General features: G+C 41.8%; 1 protein-coding gene across 15 annotated transcripts in view; it reads left to right on the forward strand.

Moving 5' to 3' along the window:
* Window positions 1-7,681: 7,681 nt before the first annotated feature.
* Window positions 7,682-22,889, forward strand: part of LOC147008434 (tubulin alpha-1C chain-like) — a 53,463-nt gene continuing 38,255 nt past the window's right edge. Inside the window, exons 1-4 of one of the 15 annotated variants that reach the window (XM_085865009.1) lie at window positions 7,682-7,795; window positions 8,983-9,123; window positions 9,294-9,792; window positions 10,658-10,757. Coding sequence is in view for 3 of the 15 variants with exons in the window: in XM_085865024.1 (XP_085721150.1) it covers window positions 7,709-7,795; window positions 9,294-9,516; window positions 9,627-9,815 (499 nt within the window). In the remaining 12 variants the exon portion in view is untranslated. Of the gene's footprint in view, window positions 8,465-8,965; window positions 9,124-9,293; window positions 9,816-10,657; window positions 10,758-22,889 lie in introns of all 15 variants that reach the window. The other 14 variants (XM_085865014.1, XM_085865015.1, XM_085865016.1 and 11 more) reach the window with 14 other exon arrangements.

The following is a 22,889-nucleotide window of genomic DNA, read 5'->3' on the forward strand; positions in this document are numbered from 1 at the left end:
AGGTAAATCGCCCAACATGATTGGTCCAGCGCGATCACGTGCCGCCGAATATATATGAGTTGTGCACGTCGAGGTAAATCACCCAACATGATTGGTCCAGCGCGATCACGTGCCGCCGTATATGAGTTGTGCACCTCGAGGTAAATCACCCAACATGATTGGTCCAGCGCGATCACGTGCCGCCGAGTAGAAGATGTGCACCTCGAGGTAAATCACCCAACATGATTGGTCCAGCGCGATCACGTGCCTCTGAATATGTGCACCTCGAGGTAAATCGCCCAACATGATTGGTCCAGCGCGATCACGTGCCGCCGAATATATATGAGTTGTGCACGTCGAGGTAAATCACCCAACATGATTGGTCCAGCGCGATCACGTGCCGCCGAGTAGAAGATGTGCACCTCGAGGTAAATCACCCAACATGATTGGTCCAGCGCGATCACGTGCCGCCGAGTAGAAGATGTGCACCTCGAGGTAAATCACCCAACATGATTGGTCCAGCGCGATCACGTGCCGCCGAGTAGAAGATGTGCACCTCGAGGTAAATCACCCAACATGATTGGTCCAGCGCGATCACGTGCCGCCGAGTAGAAGATGTGCACCTCGAGGTAAATCACCCAACATGATTGGTCCAGCGCGATCACGTGCCGCCGAGTAGAAGATGTGCACCTCGAGGTAAATCACCCAACATGATTGGTCCAGCGCGGTCACGTGCGGCCGAGTACGAGACGTGCACCTCGAGGTAAATCACCCAACATGATTGGTCCAGCGCTATCACGTGCCGCTGAGTAGAAGACGTGCACCTCGAGGTAAATCACCCAACATGATTGGTCCAGCGCGATCACGTGCGGCCGAGTAGAAGATGTGCACCTCGAGGTAAATCACCCAACATGATTGGTCCAGCGCGATCACGTGCCGCCGAGTAAGACTTGTGCACCTCGAGGTAAATCACCCAACATGATTGGTCCAGCGCGATCACGTGCCGCCGAGTAGAAGACGTGCACCTCGAGGTAAATCACCCATGATTGGTCCAGCGCGATCACGTGCCGCCGAGTAGAAGATGTGCACCTCGAGGTAAATCGCCCAACATGATTGGTCCAGCGCGATCACGTGCCGCCGAATACACTGAACAACAAAAAAATTTACTGGAGATGTGTAAAGTGATTTAGACTAATTTGGGTACGCTGATTTCAAAAATCATAACCGTTTTGCTGTATCACGTCAGGATTTCCAGTAACAGAAATATTGGTCCAGCGCGATCACGTGCCGAGAAGTCAGGATTTCAATGAAATTTACAAAAATTCATTTATTCATTTATTTCATCATGAATGCTTCAAAATTATAGAAATTACAGAAAAACTCCACTAGAACGGAATTAAAAATGCTTTAGGCATTTGGCTTTGCGTTTGTGCCTGCTCTGTGTCAGTTTCACGATGCAGGAAACAGCAGAAATCGCCCAACATGATTGGTCCAGCGCGATCACGTGCCGCCGAGTCGAAGACGTGCACCTAGAGGTAAATCACCCAACATGATTGGTCCAGCGCGATCACGTGCTGCCGAGTAGAAGATGTGCACCTCGAGGTATATCACCCAACATGATTGGTCCAGCGCGATCACGTGCCGCCGAGTAGAAGATGTGCACCTCGAGGTAAATCACCCAACATGATTGGTCCAGCGCGATCACGTGCCGCCGAGTAGAAGATGTGCACCTCGAGGTAAATCACCCAACATGATTGGTCCAGCGCGATCACGTGCCGCCGAGTAGAAGACGTGCACCTCGAGGTAAATCACCCAGCATGATTGGTCCAGCGAGATCACGTGCCGCCGAGTAGATGTGCACCTCGAGGTAAATCACCCAACATGATTGGTCCAGCGCGATCACGTGCCGCCGAGTAGAAGATGTGCACCTCGAGGTAAATCCCCCAACATGATTGGTCCACCGAGATCACGTGCGGCGGAGTAGAAGACGTGCACCTCGAGGTAAATCACCCAACATGATTGGTCCAGCGCGATCACGTGCCGCCGAGTAGAAGACGTGCACCTCGAGGTAAATCACCCAACATGATTGGTCCAGCGCGATCACGTGCCGCCGAGCAGAAGACGTGCACCTCGAGGTAAATCACCCAACATGATTGGTCCAGCGCGATCAGGTGCCGCCGAATACGAGTTGTGCACCTCGAGGTAAATCACCCAACATGATTGGTCCAGCGCGATCACGTGCCGAGTAGATTGTGCACCTCGAGGTAAATCACCCAACATGATTGGTCCAGCGCGATCACGTGCCGCCGAGTAAATATTCCCATTGCCAGTCAGGAGTTTCAATCGAGGTAAATCACCCAACATGATTGGTCCAGCGCGATCACGTGCCGCCGTATATGAGTTGTGCACCTCGAGGTAAATCACCCAACATGATTGGTCCAGCGCGATCACGTGCCGCCGAGGAGAAGATGTGCACCTCGAGGTAAATCGCCCAACATGATTGGTCCAGCGCGATCACGTGCCGCCGAGTAGAAGATGTGCACCTCGAGGTAAATCACCCAACATGATTGGTCCAGCAAGATCACGTGCCGCCGAGTGGAAGACGTGCACCTCGAGGTAAATCACCCAACATGATTGCTCCAGCGCGATCACGTGCCGCCGAGTAGAAGATGTGCACCTCGAGGTAAATCACCCAACATGATTGGTCCAGCGCAATCACGTGCCGCCGAGTAGAAGATGTGCACCTCGAGGTAAATCACCCAACATGATTGGTCCAGCGCGATCACGTGCCGCTGAGTAGAAGATGTACACCTCGAGGTAAATCACCCAACATGATTGGTCCAGCGCGATCACGTGCCGCTGAGTAGAAGATGTACACCTCGAGGTAAATCACCCAACATGATTGGTCCAGCGCGATCACGTGCCGCCGAGTAGAAGATGTGCACCTCGAGGTAAATCACCCAACATGATTGGTCCAGCGCGATCACGTGCCGCTGAGCAGAAGATGTGCACCTCGAGGTAAATCACCCAACATGATTGGTCCAGCGCGATCACGTGCCGCCGAGTATAAGTGCACCTCGAGGTAAATCACCCAACATGATTGGTCCAGCGCGATCACGTGCCGCCGAATGAGTTGTGCACCTCGAGGTAAATCACCCAACATGATTGGTCCAGCGCGATCACGTGCCGCCGAGTAGAAGATGTGCACCTCGAGGTAAATCACCCAACATGATTGGTCCAGCGCGATCACGTGCCGCCGAGTAGAAGACGTGCACCTCGAGGTAAATCGCCCAACATGATTGGTCCAGCGCGATCACTTGCCGCCGAGTGGATGTGCACCTCGAGGTAAATCGCCCAACATGATTGGTCCAGCGCGATCACGTGCCGCCGAATATGAGTTGTGCACCTCGAGGTAAATCACCCAACATGATTGGTCCAGCGAGATCACGTGCCGCCGAGTAGAAGATGTGCACCTCGAGGTAAATCGCACAAGATGATTGGTCCAGCGCGATCACGTGCCTCTGAATATGTGCACCTCGAGGTAAATCACCCAACATGATTGGTCCAGCAAGATCACGTGCCGCCGAGTAGAAGACGTGCACCTCGAGGTAAATCACCCAACATGATTGGTCCAGCGCGATCACGTGCCGCCGAATATGAGTTGTGCACCTCGAAGTAAATCACCCAACATGATTGGTCCAGCGCGATCACGTGCCGCCGAGTAGAAGATGTGCACCTCGAGGTAAATCGCCCAACATGATTTGTCCAGCGCGATCACGTGCCTCTGAATATGTGCACCTCGAGGTAAATCGCCCAACATGATTGGTCCAGCGCGATCACGTGCCGCCGAATATATATGAGTTGTGCACGTCGAGGTAAATCACCCAACATGATTGGTCCAGCGCGATCACGTGCCGCCGAGTAGATGTGCACCTCGAGGTAAATCGCCCAACATGATTGGTCCAGCGCGATCACGTGCCGCTGAGTAGAAGATGTACACCTCGAGGAAAATCACCCAACATGATTGGTCCAGCGCGATCACGTGCCGCGGAGCAGAAGATGTGCACCTCGAGGTAAATCACCCAACATGATTGGTCCAGCGCGATCACGTGCCGCCGAGTACAAGTGCACCTCGAGGTAAATCACCCAACATGATTGGTCCAGCGCGATCACGTGCCGCCGAATATGAGTTGTGCACCTCGAGGTAAATCACCCAACATGATTGGTCCAGCAAGATCACGTGCCGCCGAGTAGAAGACGTGCACCTCGAGGTAAATCACCCAACATGATTGGTCCAGCGAGATCACGTGCCGCCGAGTAGAAGATGTGCACCTCGAGGTAAATCACCCAACATGATTGGTCCAGCGCGATCACGTGCCGCTGAGTAGAAGATGTGCACCCCGAGGTAAATCACACAACATGATTGGTCCAGCGCGATCACGTGCCGCCGAGTAGAAGATGTGCACCTCGAGGTAAATCACCCAACATGATTGGTCCAGCGCGATCACGTGCCGCTGAGTAGAAGATGTGCACCCCGAGGTAAATCACACAACATGATTGGTCCAGCGCGATCACGTGCCGCCGAGTAGAAGATGTGCACCTCGAGGTAAACCACCCAACATGATTGGTCCAGCGCGATCACGTGCCGCCGAGTAGAAGACGTGCACCTCGAGGTAAATCGCCCAACATGATTGGTCCAGCGCGATCACGTGCCGCCGAATGTGAGTTGTGCACCTCGATGTGTAAAGTGATTTAGACATGATTGGTCCAGCGCGATTTCAAAATCATAACCGTTTTGCTGTATCACGTCAAATCAGTAACCCAGAACATGATTGGTCCATTGCGCGAGAATCACGTGCCAATGAAATTTACAAAAATTCATTTATTCATGATTGGTCCAGCGCGATCACGTGCCGCCGAATTATAGAAATTACAGAAAAACTCCACTAGAACGGAAATCACCCAAAATGCTTTAGGTCCATTTGGCTTTGCGATTTGTGCCTGCTCTGTGTCAGTTTCACGATGTGCACCTCGAGGTAAATCACCCAACATGATTGGTCCAGCGCGATCACGTGCCGCCGTATATGAGTTGTGCACCTCGAGGTAAATCACCCAACATGATTGGTCCACCGCGATCACGTGCTGCCGAGTAGAAGACGTGCACCTCGAGGTAAATCACCCAACATGATTGGTCCAGCGCGATCACGTGCCGCCGAATATGAGTTGTGCACCTCGAAGTAAATCACCCAACATGATTGGTCCAGCGCGATCACGTGCCGCCGAGTAGAAGATGTGCACCTCGAGGTAAATCGCCCAACATGATTGGTCCAGCGCGATCACGTGCCTCTGAATATGTGCACCTCGAGGTAAATCGCCCAACATGATTGGTCCAGCGCGATCACGTGCCGCCGAATATATATGAGTTGTGCACGTCGAGGTAAATCACCCAACATGATTGGTCCAGCGCGATCACGTGCCGCCGTATATGAGTTGTGCACCTCGAAGTAAATCACCCAACATGATTGGTCCAGCGCGATCACGTGCCGCCGAGTAGAAGATGTGCACCTCGAGGTAAATCGCCCAACATGATTGGTCCAGCGCGATCACGTGCCTCTGAATATGTGCACCTCGAGGTAAATCGCCCAACATGATTGGTCCAGCGCGATCACGTGCCGCCGAATATATATGAGTTGTGCACGTCGAGGTAAATCACCCAACATGATTGGTCCAGCGCGATCACGTGCCGCCGTATATGAGTTGTGCACCTCGAAGTAAATCACCCAACATGATTGGTCCAGCGCGATCACGTGCCGCCGAGTAGAAGATGTGCACCTCGAGGTAAATCGCCCAACATGATTGGTCCAGCGCGATCACGTGCCTCTGAATATGTGCACCTCGAGGTAAATCACCCAACATGATTGGTCCAGCAAGATCACGTGCCGCCGAGTAGAAGACGTGCACCTCGAGGTAAATCACCCAACATGATTGGTCCAGCGCGATCACGTGCCGCCGAGTAGAAGTGCACCTCGAGGTAAATCACCCAACATGATTGGTCCAGCGCGATCACGTGCCGCCGAATATGAGTTGTGCACCTCAAGGTAAATCACCCAACATGATTGGTCCAGCGCGATCACGTGCCGCCGAGTAGATGTGCACCTCGAGGTAAATCACCCAACATGATTGGTCCAGCGCGATCACGTGCCGCTTAGTAGAAGATGTGCACCTCGAGGTAAATCACCCAACATGATTGGTCCAGCGCGATCACGTGCCGCCGAGTATAAGTGCACCTCGAGGTAAATCACCCAACATGATTGGTCCAGCGCGATCACGTGCCGCCGAATATGAGTTGTGCACCTCGAGGTAAATCACCCAACATGATTGGTCCAGCAGGATCACGTGCCGCCGAGTGGAAGACGTGCACCTCGAGGTAAATCACCCAACATGATTGGTCCAGCGAGATCACGTGCCGCCGAGTGGATGTGCACCTCGAGGTAAATCGCCCAACATGATTGGTCCAGCGCGATCACGTGCCGCCGAATATGACTTGTGCACCTCGAGGTAAATCACCCAACATGATTGGTCCAGCGCGATCACGTGCCGCCGAGTAGAAGACGTGCACCTCGAGGTAAATCACCCAACATGATTGGTCCAGCGCGATCACGTGCCGCTGAATAGGAGTTGTGCACCTCGAGGTAAATCACCCAACATGATTGGTTCAGCGCGATCACGTGCCGACGAGTAGAAGATGTGCACCTCGAGGTAAATCACCCAACATGATTGGTCCAGCGCGATCACGTGCCGCCGAGTCGAAGACGTGCACCTCGAGGTAAATCACCCAACATGATTGGTCCAGCGCGATCACGTGCCGCAGAGTAGAAGATGTGCACCTCGAGGTAAATCACCAAACATGATTGGTCCAGCGCGATCACGTGCCGCCGAATATGAGTTGTGCACCTCGAGGTAAATCACCCAACATGATTGGTCCAGCCCGATCACGTGCCGCCGAATATGAGTTGTGCACCTCGAGGTAAATCACCCAACATGATTGGTCCACCGCGATCACGTGCCGCCGAGTAGAAGACGTGCACCTCGAGGTAAATCACCCAACATGATTGGTCCAGCGCGATCACGTGCCGCCGAGTAAAAGATGTGCACCTCGAGGTAAATCACCCAACATGATTGGTCCAGCGCGATCACGTGCCGCCGAGTATTCGTTGTGCAGCTCGAGGTAAATCACCCATCATGATTGGTCCAGCGCGATCACGTGCCGCCGAATATGAGCTGTGCACCTCGAGGTAAATCACCCAACATGATTGGTCCAGCGCGATCACGTGCCGCTGAGTATTGGCGACGCAGCGTCGTGCGAACGTGAACAACAACAACACATTGAGAGGAGACTTCCTCAAGCTGAACACCATAGCCAGCAAAACCAATGGCGACATGATCAAGTCTGAGTTGTCGTTGAACAAAGAAACCAAGAGGTTGAAAACCCCGTAAATGGAGCAGAAACGCCAACAAATCAAACAGAGCGACCGGCGTGTACTTTTTACATTTGTTACTAGTTTACTCGTAAATTCGTTTTAGTAATTAAAAAAAACCTGGTGTTACCTCAACGTTTAAGTCGTTGAAACAAACGGGTGTAAATTAATAAAACGTTAAATATTATTTTTCACTTCCGGTGTAACTCCATGACGTCACTAAATATCAAGCCGCGAAACCGTGATTTCACATGAGGAAGAAGAAGAGCCGTGAATTTGAAGGAAAGGGGCTTGTGTTTGTGTTCGTGAAGATTTCCTTTGATCCACACTCAAATATGGTGAGTTCGGACCTCGGTTAAATTAATTTGACTTGTTTGAGGTCATCGACGACCCGCCAAGACCGACGTGTTCCTCCATTCCCAAGGCACGTAGGCCTTTGGTCTCGGATAGTCGTTGTTTTACCAATCCCTCGGTTCGTTATAAGGTCTGTGATTTATTGTAAACATTTTTTTTCTCTCGAAGTGTTTACTTCTCCTCACATCGAGCAAATTTTAAACGATTATACCAAGCATTATTTATTATCTTCATGGTGACCAATCATGTGCTCGAGATTAACGAACACACGTGATGTTTGTTAACCAATGAGCATTGAGATTTTCGTTGTTTTTGGCGGGAAACCAGACCTGGACTTAAAAAAAAAAAATTTTGGTGTTTCAGGATTCAGACCTTTTCGCGACATTTATTTATTTAGAAGTGAACTTTTTCTCAAACGGTCACCCGTTAATAACCACCTGTTGTATGCGAATGAGAACACCTGGGACAGGTTGATCTCGCACTTTTGGACTTTTCACGAAGTTTAAATGAGAATCACGAACTCGACACGAGCGACGGATACGAGTTCACGAGGTCTTTCGTCAATGACGTCATGATGGAGGTTGAATCAGTCCAGGCTACGTCGTCCTCTACGGGTTCAGGAGGCGAGCAGACTGAACCTGCAGACACGTGATGTAAGTGTAAGTTTCCCCCCCCCCAACGTCGAGTTCTCACTCCAACCTGAAAACGCCCGAGAGGTTCGTGACTTGCTCGTCAAATCATCCAGGACCAATCGATAACAAGGCGTTGAAGGCAGAACTGACACGCCGAACCTGAACCGACGCCGGTCCTCTCCGACACGTTCAATGTGCGACGAGGACGAGCCGATTGGATTTCGGTGAAAATCCGAATCCGGATCGGACGACGAGAAATTTTTTCAGTGATTCTTCACCGTCGAGAGATGGGGTTGAAAAAGGATATTTCAAAAATGTATTCGGCCAGATATGTTCTCGTGGATCGGGCATGAACGGGGCGGAGGTATGCCCTCCACCGAGTGCCCTCATTTATAACACTAATGATCACGGGGAGGTAATACAATTATAATGCAATTAAAAAAAACACTTCCTCATTACCGAACATGTGTGCTCATGAAACCAAGGAATGATCGGATGATTCCTTAATTATCTCACTTAAAGGCCTTCAATCATCACAGGAAAGACAGACCAGGGAGGCGGACAAGACAATAAATACCCGAGCCGTGTCGGCGTGACAGCTGGAACCGATGCAGGGTGGCAGCCCAGGTGTGTACCATCAGCAGCTCCAATGGAGAAGGAGGAAGAGGAGGAGGAGATAGGTGCGGCTCGTTGTGTTTGGGTGTTTGGGTGTTTGTGTGTGGGCGCTGGTGCTTAGAAACTGATATGTGGGTGGTGGTGGTGGAAGTTGTATGTAGATAGATAATTTTCTTGTGGTTTGCGAACAGTGGTTAAACCACTAGGATCACCGTGGTGTCCGTGTGTCCCACAGCGCGAGTGCATCTCCATCCACATCGGCCAGGCGGGTGTACAGATCGGCAATTATTGTTGGGAGCTCTATTGTCTGGAGCATGGGATCCATCCTGATGGACAAATGCCAAGTGACAAGACCATCGGGGGTGGCGACGACTCTTTTGACACCTTCTTTTACGAGACCGGTGCTGGGAAGCACGTTCCTCGGGCCATCTTCGTCGATCTGGAACCCACCGTGATCGGTGAGCAAGCTGTCCATAAGTTTCTCCTTCCTTCTCCTCTTCTTTCCCATTTCTCTCCTCTTTCTGAACTTCCAGATTGTGAGGTCATTTACCTTCATCCTGACGTTGAGGTTGTGCCGTTCTCCGGATGAAGTGCGTGCCGGTACTTATCGACAACTTTTACACCCCGAGCAACTTATTTCGGGCAAGGAGGACACAGCCAACAACTACGCACGGGGCCACTGCACCGTCGGACCAAAGATCATGGACCTGCTTCAAGACTACATCCATAAGCAGGTGTACCCTCAAAATAAGGGCAAGTCCAACAGGAGGTTCCCCTGAGATGGTAGAATTTCATATTCATGCCGCAGCTCGAATTTCAATGAGATTTTGATGTCTCCATGTGAATTTTATTCATCTTTGAAAGAAAAATGGCAAAGTCATAGGTTTAAGGTGTGACATCACTAAACTAATTAACATTTATGCAAATTAGGTGTTATGTATGGGACACTCTGAAATGGTGCCATAGTGAATTAAACCAAACTTTGGAACGATTTTTTTATATGGACGTGACTACTCTACTGCCGTGCGCTTTTAATTAACACAAGGAAAAAAATAATTGTTCACTTCATTAATTATGCAAATGAGACCTGTTCTAAATAAGCGATGTCCCATACAAAACAATTCCACATGGATTTTTTAAAGGTCACACTGAAAGCTCTGAAATTTTTTAAAAACCATTTTCTCGAAGTTCTAATCCATCATGTGTTGGTCATACATCCTGTATTTCAAGGTTAAAATATGTGGATGATTAGTTCACAAGTAATTTTTTTATGTTACGTATGGGACAATACCGTTACGTATGGGACGTCGCTTACAAAGTCTGTGGGAAAGACCATTTCAACGTCGCCAAGATGTGACCACCACTTTGGCCGGTAGACATTTTGGGCATTCATGTTTTCCCATGAGACCTCTCCACCACATGTGACCCAGTTTAAGGCAGACAAAACAACAAGGAATCGTTCCATTTGTAAGGAGGGGGTTTTAACCTCCTTTTGAAGAAGATATGAGTTTTTGTTTTCCTCCACCACCGAAGGTGGAAGGACGTTATGTTTTCACCCCTTTCTGTCTGTCTGCCTGCCTGTCTGTTTGTCGCCTCCAGGTCACAATTTCAAAGTGATCTTCACGAACGTTCACCACATGGTAGAGTTTGTCATAAGGAAGAAGCCTATTGTGTTTGAGTTTAAAGGTCAACAACTTAGGTGAGATTTCCAAAATCCTAAATTTTCATCCGATTGAAATGAAATTTGAAGAGGAGTTGTATATTTGGTCATTGGATTCAACCACCAATTATTTTTAAGGTCAAATTTGTTTTATGGATCTTGCAAGTCTCGTGCTCCGCATGACGTCTTCGTGTTTATTTGTTTGTTTGTTTGTGTGCAGGATATCTCATAAAGTTGTCTATGGATTCGGTTGAAATTATGTGGACACGTTCGGTGTGTGACAAGGACGAACAAACTGATTAGATTTTGTAGTGAAGATTCGAAGATGGATCCGGCCACAATAATTTGTTAAGTGATTCTTCACCATTGAGAGAACGGGTCAAAAACTATATATAGCACGATATCTCAAAAATTGTGGACGGATTCAGACGAAACTTGGTGGACACGGTGGGTGTGTGACAAGGAAGAATTGATTCGATTTTGGTGAAGATTCGAATCCGGATCTGATAATTTTTTTAGGTGAATCTTCACCATTGAGATATCGGGTCAAAAACGATATATAGCACGATATCTCAAAAAGTTGTAGACTGATTCAGACGAAACTTGGTGGACACGTTGGGTGTGTGAGAAGAAAGAATTGATTCGATTTTGGTGAAGATTCGAATTCGGATCCGGATCTGATAAAAAAAATTTCGGTGAATCTTCATCATTGAGAGATTGGGCGAAACCGATATATAGCACGACATCTCAAAAAGTTGTGGACGGATTCAGATGAAACTTGGTGGACACGTTTGGTGTGTGACAAGGAAGAATTGACTCCATTTTGGTGAAGATTCGAATTCGGATCCGAATCTGATAATTTTTTTAGGTGAATCTTCACCATTGAGAGATTGGGCGAAACCGATATATCGCACAATATCTCAAAAAGTTCCGGACGGATTCAGACAAAACTTGGTGGACACGTTTGGTGTGTGACCTGGAAGAGTTGATTCGATTTTGGTGAAGATTCGAATTCGGATCCGGATCTGATAATTTTTTTCGGTGAATCTTCATTGAGAGATTGGGCGAAACCGATTTCTCACACGATATCTCAAAAAGTTGTTGACGGATTCAGACGAAACTTGGTGGACACGTTGGGTGTTTGACAAGGATGAATTGATTCGATTTTGGTGAAGATTCGAATCCGGATCCGGATCTGATAATGTTTTTAGGTGAATCTTCACCATTGAGGCGAAGCGCATTTAAGTGCTTCCCACCCCTATTTAATGGGCATGTCCTGACTTGAGTGGCATTTTTGAAAGTCACAAAGACTATGACTGGTCATGAAATTTGGTTCATTGCGCAGACAGTGTTCCATAGGACCTTAAAATATATAGGTTCATGGGTCTATGATGTATATTACTGAATCTACAGGATTTTTTATTGAATGTACATGCCCAGTATTGGTCTTTTTCTTGTTTCACCTTAAAATATGACATATATTAGACCATGCAAAAATACAACATGTAAAACATTCTAAATGAAATTTCTCATCTCATCAAAAGGTTGTCACCCAACGTCTGAGAAAATCGGCATTTGTGTCGGTCAGTGGTGGATTCGCATGATATTGCACATTCTGGCATATTTTTATTTTTTCCTGTTTTATTGTCTTTTTCGAGCTTGGGACTATGAAATCCCCTAACAAAATGAGAAGTTTATCGATAACTCATATTTACATGTCTTAAATTATTCAAGTTATTCCCAATAATCAGTGTAAAAAAAATTGAGATGATCCGAGTGGATACTTAATTACAGCGGCTTGACAGAACTTTCCAACCTCAATGTCCGACCACATGTCACGTTTTTTTTTTTTTAAATGCTTTTATTCTTCTGTGCATCAGATTATTTTCACTAAAATTTAATAACAAATGGGACACAGTGATATAGATATGATAGTATAAAAAAAATATTGAAAACATGCATGGCTTTCGTTTGGAATAATTTTGCATTTTTGTCCGACTGCACGTCAAACTTTTTTGAATTTGATTAAAAAATTAATTTTCTTTAAAAAAAATTTAAATATTTTTCCAGGTATTTACAAAATATTTTATGAATCTGGAAGGCAGTGAAAACAGTTTTGGAGAATTTAGAGAGATTTTTGTTACTCCCAGAATTGATTGAATTGAAAATTTACGTCCAAGAATTTGTTCGATAAATCTCTCTTTTCGTGCTTTTAAGTATCTGACAGTCAATGAATAGAGCAGTAATAAAAAATAGGTATCTAGTATTTCTTTATAATTCCAGAAATTGGTATTTTGATTATTAGATTAGTTGCTATAATAAGTTACATACTGTGACCTTCATTTATTTTGCCAAAAAAGAAAAATTAGGTAATTTCATTGAAAACTCGCAAAACCATCAGAATCGGTAACCCTTCTTCAAAGTATCATATTTCGGTATATATATATGTCATTAAGCGATATGGTTTTTTGTTCTGAACTCAGTTAGACTTACACTTTCAGGACAATATCGTGAGAAGGCAATGGAACAAACCTCATTTTTTGACATTTTTGAAACCGTTTCAACCACTTACATGCGCTTTTGGAACCACTGACATGCTCTGAGCCTTGAGAGATTGGGCGAAACCGATATATCGCACGATATCTCAAAAAGTTGTTGATGGATTCAGATGAAACTTGGTGGACACGTTGGGTGTGTGACAAGGAAGAATTGATTCGATTTTGGTGAAGATTGAATTCGGATCCGGATCTGATAATTTTTTAAATGAATCTTCCCCATTGAGGCTCAGCTCATTTAAGTGCTTCCCACCCCTCTTGTAGGGCACACCCTGACTTGAGTGGCATTTTTGAAAGTCACAAAGACTACTACTGGTCATGAAATTTTGTTCATTGCACAGACATTGTTCCATAGGACCTCAAAATATATAGGTTCATGGGTCGATGAAAAAAATTACTGAATCTACAGGATTTTTATTGAATATACATGCCCAGTATTGGCCTTTTTTCTTGTTTCACCTTAATATATGACATATATTAGACCATGCAAAAATACAACATAGAAAACATTCTATGTGAAATTTCTCATCTCATCAAAAGGTTGTTACCCACCGTCTGAGAAAATCAGCATTTGTGTCGGTCAGTGGTGGATTCGCATGATATTGCACATTCTGGCATATTTTTATTTTTTTCTTGTTTTATTGCCTTTTTAGAGCCTGGGACTATGAAATCCCCTCACAAAATGACTCGTTTATCAATAACTCATATTTACATGTATTAACTTATTCAAGTTTTTCCAATAATTATTGATTATAAGATTATAATCAATGTAAAAAATTGAGATTATCCGGGTGGATACTTAATTACAGCGGCTTGACCGAACTTTCCAACCCAAATGTCCGACTGCACGTCACGTTTAAAAAAAAAATGCTTTTATTCTTCTGTGCATCAGATTATTTTCACTAAAATTTATTTACAAATGGGGCACAGTGATACAGATATAAGAGTATTTAAAAATTATTGAAAACATGCATGGCTTTGGTTTAGAGTAATTTTGCATTTTTGTCCGACTGCACGTCAAACTTTTTTGAATTTGATTAAAAAATTAATTTTCTTTAAAAATTTTTTAAATATTTCTCCAGGTATTTACAAAATACTTTATTAATTTTGAAGGCAGTTAAAACAGTTTTGGAGAATTTAGAGAGCTTTTTGTTTCTCCCAGAATTGATTGAATTGAAAATTTACGTCCAAGAATTTGTTCGATAAATCTCTCTTTTCGTGCTTTTAAGCATCTGACAGTCAATGAATAGAGCAGTAATAAAAAATAGGTATGTATTATTTCTTCATAATCCCAGAAATTGGTATTTTGCTTATTACATTAGTTGCTAGAATAAGTTACATACTATGACCTTCATTTATTTTACCAAAAAAGAAAAAATTGGTAATTCAATTGAAAACTCGCAAAACCATCAGAACAGGTAACCCTTCTTCAAAGTGTCATATTTCGGTATGTATGTATATATATATATATATATATATATATATATATATATATATATATATATATATATATATATATATATATATATATATATATATATACATGTATATATGTAATGAAGCTATCCGGTTTTTTGTTCTGAACTCAGTTAGACTTACACTTTCAGGAAAATATTGTGAGAAGGCAATGGAACAAACCTCATTTTTTGACATTTTTGAAACCGTTTCAACCACTTGCATGCGCTTTTGGAACCCCTGACATGCGCTTCACCATTGCGAGATTGGGCTGAACAGATATATCGCACGATATCTCAAAAAGTTGGGGACGGATTCAGATGAAACTTGGTGGACACGTTTGGTGTGTGACCTGGAAGAGTTGATTCGATTTTGGTGAAGATTCGAATTCGGATCCGGATCTGATAATTTTTTAAAGTGAATCTTCACCATTGAGAGATTGGGCGAAACCGATATATCGCACGATATCTCAAAAAGTTGTTGACGGATTCAGATGAAACTTGGTGGACACGTTGGGTTTGTGACGAGGAAGAATTGATTCGATTTTGGTGAAGATACGAATCCGGATCTGATCATTTTTTTCGGTGAATCTTTACCATTGAGATATTAGGCTCAAAAACGATATATCGCACCATATCTCATAAAGTTGAGGACCGATTCAGATGAAACTTGGTGGACACATTTGGTATGTGACGAGGAAGAGTTGATTCGATTTTGGTGAAGATTCAAATTCGGATCCGGATCTGATAATTTTATTAGGTGAATCTTCATTGAGAGATTGGGCGAAACCGATATATCGCACGATATCTCAAAAAGTTGTTGACGGATTCAGACGAAACTTGGTGCACACGTTGGGCATGTGACAAGGAAGAATTGATTCGATTTTGGTGAAGATTCGAATTCGGATCCGGATCTGATAATTTTTTTAGGTGAATCTTCACCATTGAGATGTCAGGTCAAAAACGATATATAGCACGATATCTCAAAAAGTTTTGGACGGATTCAGATGAAACTTGGTGGACACGTTTGGTGTGTGATGAAGAAGAGTTGATTCGATTCTGGTGAAGATTCGAATTCGGATCCGGATCTGATAATTTTTTTTGAGGTGAATCTTCACTATTGAGAGATTGGGCGAAACCGATATATCGCACCATATCTCAAAAAGTTGTGGACGGATTCAGATGAAACGTGGTGCACACGTTGGGCATGTGATAAGGAAGAATTGATTCGATTTTGGTGAAGATTCGAATTCGGATCCGGATCTGATAATTTTTTTCGGTTAATCTTCACCATTGAGAGATTGGGCGAAAGTGAGACATAGCACGATATCTCTAAAAGTTGTGGACGGATTCAGACGAAACTTTGTGGACACGTTGGGTGTGTGACAAGGAGGAATTCATTCGATTTTGGTGAAGATTCGAATCCGGATCCGGATCTGATAATTTTTTTAGGTGAATCTTCACCATTGAGGCGAAGCGCATGTAAGTGGTTCCCACCCCTATTTTAGGGCATACCCTGACTTGAGTGGCATTTTTGAAAGTCACAAAGACCACTACTGGTCATGAAATTTGGTTCATTGCAAAGACAGCGTTCCATAGGACCTTAAAATATATAGGTTCATGGGTCTATGATGTATATTACTGAATCTACAGGATTTTTATTGAATATACATGCCCAGTATTGGCCTTTTTTCTTGTTTCACTTCATATATGACATATATTAGACCATGCAAAAATACAACATATAAAATATTCTATATGAAATTTCTCATCTCATCAAAAGGTTGTCACCCACCGTCTGAGAAAATCAGCATTTGTGTCGGTCAGTGGTGGATTCGCATGATGTTGCACATTCTGGCATATTTTTATTTTTTTCTTGTTTTATTAACCTTTTCGATCCTGGGACTATGAAATCCCCTCACAAAATGACTAGTTTATCAAAACTCATATTTACATGTCTTAAATTATTCAATGTATTACCAATAATCAATGTAAAAAAAATTGAGATGATCCGAGTGGATACTTAATTACAGCGGCTTGACCGAACTTTCCAACCCAAATGTCTGACCACATGTCACATTTAAAAAAAAAATTATTTTATTCTTCTGTGCATCAGCTTATTTTCACTAAAATTTATTGACAAATTGGGCACCGTGATACAGATATAATAGTATTCAAAATATATTGAAAACATGCATGGCTTTGGTTTAGAGTAATTTTGCATTTTTGTCCGACTGCATGTCAAACTTTTTTGAATTTGATAAAAAAAAATTTTTTTTTTTTAAATGTAAATATTGTTCCAGGTATTTAAAAATTTTTTTTAATGATTTAGAAGGCAGTTAAAACAGTTTTGGAGAATTTAGAGGGCTTTTTGTTACTCCCAGAATTAATTGAATTGAAAATTTACGTCCAAGAATTTGTTCGATAAATCTCTCTTTTCGTGCTTTTCAGCATCTGACAGTCACTGAATAGAGCAGTAATAAAAAAATAGGGATGTATTATTTCTTAATAATCCCAGAAATTGGTATTTTGATTATTACATTAGTTGCTAGAATAAGTTACATACTATGACCTTCATTTATTTTTCCAAAAAAGAAAAATTCGGTAATTTCATTGAAAACTCGTAAAACCATCAGAATAGGGTCCCCTTCTTCAAAGTATCATACTTCGGTATGTATATATATATATATATATATATATATATATATATATATATATATATATATATATATATATATATATATATATATATATATATATATGTGATGAAGCGATACGGTTTTTTGTTCTGAACTCAGTTAGACTTACACTTTCAGGAAAATATTGTGAGAAGGCAATGGAACAAACCTCATTTTTTGACATTTTTGAAACCTTTTCAACCACTTGCATGCGCTTTTGGAACCACTGACATGCGCTTCACCATTGAGAGATTGGGCTGAACAGATACATAGCACGATATCTCAAAAACTTGTGGACGGATGCAGATGAAACTAGCTGGACACGTTGGTTATGTGACAAGGAAGAATTGTTTCGATTTTGGCGAAGATTCGAATTTGCATCCCGATCTGATAATCTTTTTTAAGTGAATCTTCACCACTGAGAGATTGCGCTAAACCGATATATAGCACGATATCTCAAAAAGTTGCAGACGGATTCAGACGAAATTTGGTGGACACGTTGGATTTCTGACAAGGAAGAATTGATTCGATTTTGGTGAAGATACGAATCCGGATCTGATAATTTTTTTAGGTGAATCTTCACCATTGAGATATCGGGTCAAAAACGATATATAGCACGATATCTCATAAAGTTGTGGACCGATTAAGATGAAACTTGGTGGACACGTTTGGTGTGTGACCAGGAAGAGTTGATTCGATTTTGGTGAAGATTCGAATTCGGATCCGGATCTGATAATTTTTTTAGGTGAATCTTCATTGAGAGATTGGGCGAAACCGATATATCGCACGATATCTCAAAAAGTTTTTGACGGATTCAGACGAAGCTTGGTGCACACGTTGGGCATGTGACAAGGAAGAAGTGATTCGATTTTGCTGAAGATTCCAATTCGGATCCGGATATGATAATTTTTTTCGGTGAATCTTCACGATTGAGATATCGGGTCAAAAACGAAAGAGAGCATGACATCTCAAAAAGTTGCGGACGGATTCAGATGAAACTTGGTGTACACATTTGGTGTGTGATGAGGAAGAGTTGATTCGATTTTGGTGAAGATTCGAATTCGGATCCGGATCTGATAATTTTTTTCGGTGAATCTTCACCATTGAGAGATTGGGCGAAACCGATATATCGCACAATATCTCAAAAAGTTCCAGACGGATTCAGACGAAACTTGTTGGACAGGTTGGGTGTGCTACAAGGAGGAATTGATTCGATTTTGGTGAAGATTCAAATCCAGATCCGGATCTGATAATTTTTTTCGGTGAATCTTCATTGAGAGATTGGGCGAAACCGATTTCTCACACGATATCTCAAAAAGTTGTTGACGGATTCAGACGAAACTTGGTGGACACGTTGGGTGTGTGATAAGGAAGAATTGATTCGATTTTGGTGAAGATTCGAATCCGGATCCAGATCTGATAATTTTTTAGGTGAATCGTCACCATTGAGGCTCAGCGCATTTAAGTGCTTCCCACCCCTATTTTAGGGCATACCCTGACTTGAGTAGCATTTTTGAAAGTCACAAAGACTACTACTGGTCATGAAATTTGGTTCATTGCGCAGACAGTGTTCCATAGGACCTTAAAATATATCGGTTTATGGGTCTATGTTGTATATTACTGAATCTACAGGATTTTTATTGAATATGCATGCCCAGTATTGGCCTTTTTCTTGTTTCACCTTAAAATATGACATATATTAGACCATGCAAAAATACAACACATAAAACATTCTATATGAAATTTCTCATCTCATCAAAAGGTTGTTACCCACCGTCTGAGAAAATCAGCATTTGTGTCGGTCAGTGGTGGATTCGCATGATATTGCACATTCTGGCATATTTTTATTTTTTTCTTGTTTTATTGCCTTTTTAGAGCCTTGGACTATGAAATACCCTGATAAAATGACTAGTTTATCGATAACTCATATTTACATACATTAAATTATTCAAGTTTTTCCAATAATCAATGTAAAAAAAAATTGAGATGATCCGGGTGGATACTTAATTAGAGCGGCTTGACCGAACTTTCCAACCCAAATGTCCGACTGCACGTCACGTTTAAAAAAAAATGCTTTTATTCTTCTGTGCATCAGATTATTTTCACTAAAATTTATTTCCAAATTGGGCACAGTGATACAGATATAATAGTATTTAAAAAATATTGAAAACATGCATGGCTTTGGTTTAGAGTAATTTTGCATTTTTGTCCGACTGCACGTCAAACTTTTTTGAATTTGATTAAAAAATTAATTTTCTTTTAAAAATTTTTAAATATTTTTCCAGGTATTTTCAAAATGTTTTATTAATTTTGAAGGCAGTTAAAACAGTTTTGGAGAATTTAGAGAGCTTTTTGTTACTCCCAGAATTGATTGAATTGAAAATTTACGTCCAAGAATTTGTTTGATAAATCTCTCTTTTCGTGCTTTTCAGCATCTGACAGGCAATGAATAGAGCAGTAAGAAAAAAAAAATAGGTATGTATTATTTCTTAATAATCCCAGAAATTGTTATTTTACTTATTACATTAGTTGCTAGAATAAGTTACATCCTATGACCTTCATTTATTTTACCAAAAAAGAAAAATTCGGTAATTTAATTGAAAACTCGCAAAACCATCAGAATAGGTAACCCTTCTTCAAAGTATCATATTTCGGTATGTACATATATATATATATATATATATATATATATATATATATATATATATATATATATATATATATATATATATATATATATAGATATATATATATGTAATGAAGCTATACGGTTTTTTGTTCTGAACTCAGTTAGACTTACACTTTCAGGAAAATATTGTGAGAAGGCAATGGAACAAACTTCATTTTTTGACATTTTTGAAACCGTTTCAACCACTTGCATGCGCTTTTGGAACCACTGACATGCGCTTCACCATTGAGAGATTGGGCTGAACAGATACATAGCACGATATCTCAAAAACTTGGGGACGGATGCAGATGAAACTTGCTGGACTCGTTGGTTATGTGACAAGGAAGAATTGATTCGATTTTGGCGAAGATTCGAATTCGCATCCGGATCTGATAATCTTTTTTAAGTGAATCTTCACCACTGAGAGATTGCGCTAAACCGATATATAGCACGATATCTCAAAAAGTTGCAGACGGATTCAGACGAAATTTGGTGGACACGTTGGATTTCTGACAAGGAAGAATTGATTCGATTTTGGTGAAGATACGAATCCGGATCTGATAATTTTTTTAGGTGAATCTTCACCATTGAGATATCGGGTCAAAAACGATATATAGCACGATATCTCATAAAGTTGTTTACCGATTAAGATGAAACTTGGTGGACACGTTTGGTGTGTGACCAGGAAGAGTTGATTCGATTTTGGTGAAGAGTTGAATTCGGATCCGGATCTGATAATTTTTTTAGGTGAATCTTCATTGAGAGATTGGGCGAAACCGATATATCGCACGATATCTCAAAAAGTTGTTGACAGATTCAGACGAAGCTTGGTGCACACGTTGGGCATTTGACAAGGAAGAATTGATTCGATTTTGGTGAAGATTCGAATTCGGATCCGGATATGATAATTTTTTTAGGTGAATCTTCACGATTGAGATATCGGGTCAAAAACGAAAGATAGCATGACATCTCAAAAAGTTGTGGACGGATTCAGATGAAACTTGGTGTACACGTTTGGTGTGTGATGAGGAAGAGTTGATTCGATTTTGGTGAAGATTCGGATCCGGATCTGATAATTTTTTTAGGTGAATCTTCACCATTCAGAGATTAGGCAAAACCAATATATCGCACAATATCTCAAAAAGTTGCGGACGGATTCAGACGAAACTTGTTGGACACGTTGGGTGTACGACGAGGAGGAATTGATTCGATTTTGGTGTAGATTCAAATCCGGATCCGGATCTGATAATTTTTTTTGGTGAATCTTCATTGTGAGATTGGGCGAAACCGATTTCTCACACGATATCTCAAAAAGTTGTTGACAGATTCAGACGAAACTTGGTGGACACGTTGGGTGTGTGATAAGGAAGAATTGATTCGATTTTGGTGAAGATTCGAATCCGGATCCAGATCTGATAATTTTTTAGGTGAATCGTCACCATTGAGGCTCAGCGCATTTAAGTGCTTCCCACCCCTATTTTAGGGCATACCCTGACTTGAGTAGCATTTTTGAAAGTCACAAAGACTACTACTGGTCATGAAATTTGGTTCATTGCACAGACAGTGTTCCATAGGACCTTAAAATATATCGGTTTATGGGTCTATGATGTATATTACTGAATCTACAGGATTTTAATTGAATATACATGCCCAGTATTGGCCTTTTTCTTGTTTCACCTTAAAATATGACATATATTAGACCATGCAAAAATACAACACATAAAACATTCTATATGAAATTTCTCATCTCATCAAAAGGTTGTTACCCACCGTCTGAGAAAATCAGCATTTGTGTCGGTCAGTGGTGGATTCGCATGATATTGCACATTCTGGCATATTTTTATTTTTTTCTTGTTTTATTGCCTTTTTAGAGCCTTGGACTATGAAATCCCCAGATAAAATGACTAGTTTATCGATAACTCATATTTACATACATTAAATTATTCAAGTTTTTCCAATAATCAATGTAAAAAAAATTGAGATGATCCGGGTGGATACTTAATTAGAGCGGCTTGACCGAACTTTCCAACCCAAATGTCCGACTGCACGTCACGTTTACAAAAAAAAATGCTTTTATTCTTCTGTGCATCAGATTATTTTCACTAAAATTTATTTCCAAATTGGGCACAGTGATACAGATATAATAGTATTTAAAAAATATTGAAAACATGCATGGCTTTGGTTTAGAGTAATTTTGCATTTTTGTCCGACTGCACGTCAAACTTTTTTGAATTTGATTAAAAAATTAATTTTGTTTTAAAAATTTTTAAATATTTTTCCAGGTATTTTCAAAATGTTTTATTAATTTTGAAGGCAGTTAAAACAGTTTTGGAGAATTTAGAGAGCTTTTTGTTACTCCCAGAATTGATTGAATTGAAAATTTACGTCCAAGAATTTGTTTGATAAATCTCTCTTTTCGTGCTTTTCAGCATCTGACAGGCAATGAATAGAGCAGTAAGAAAAAAAAAATAGGTATGTATTATTTCTTAATAATCCCAGAAATTGTTATTTTACTTATTACATTAGTTGCTAGAATAAGTTACATCCTATGACCTTCATTTATTTTACCAAAAAAGAAAAATTCGGTAATTTAATTGAAAACTCGCAAAACCATCAGAATAGGTAACCCTTCTTCAAAGTATCATATTTCGGTATGTACATATATATATATATATATATATATATATATATATATATATATATATATATATATATATATATATATATATATATATAGATATATATATATATATATATATATATATATATATGTAATGAAGCTATACGGTTTTTTGTTCTGAACTCAGTTAGACTTA

The sequence above is a fragment of the Eptatretus burgeri genome, chromosome 19 (genome assembly GCF_056783735.1).
Source record: "Eptatretus burgeri isolate ZD-2024b chromosome 19, Ebu_testis_v1, whole genome shotgun sequence".
Taxonomy (NCBI): domain Eukaryota; kingdom Metazoa; phylum Chordata; class Myxini; order Myxiniformes; family Myxinidae; genus Eptatretus; species Eptatretus burgeri.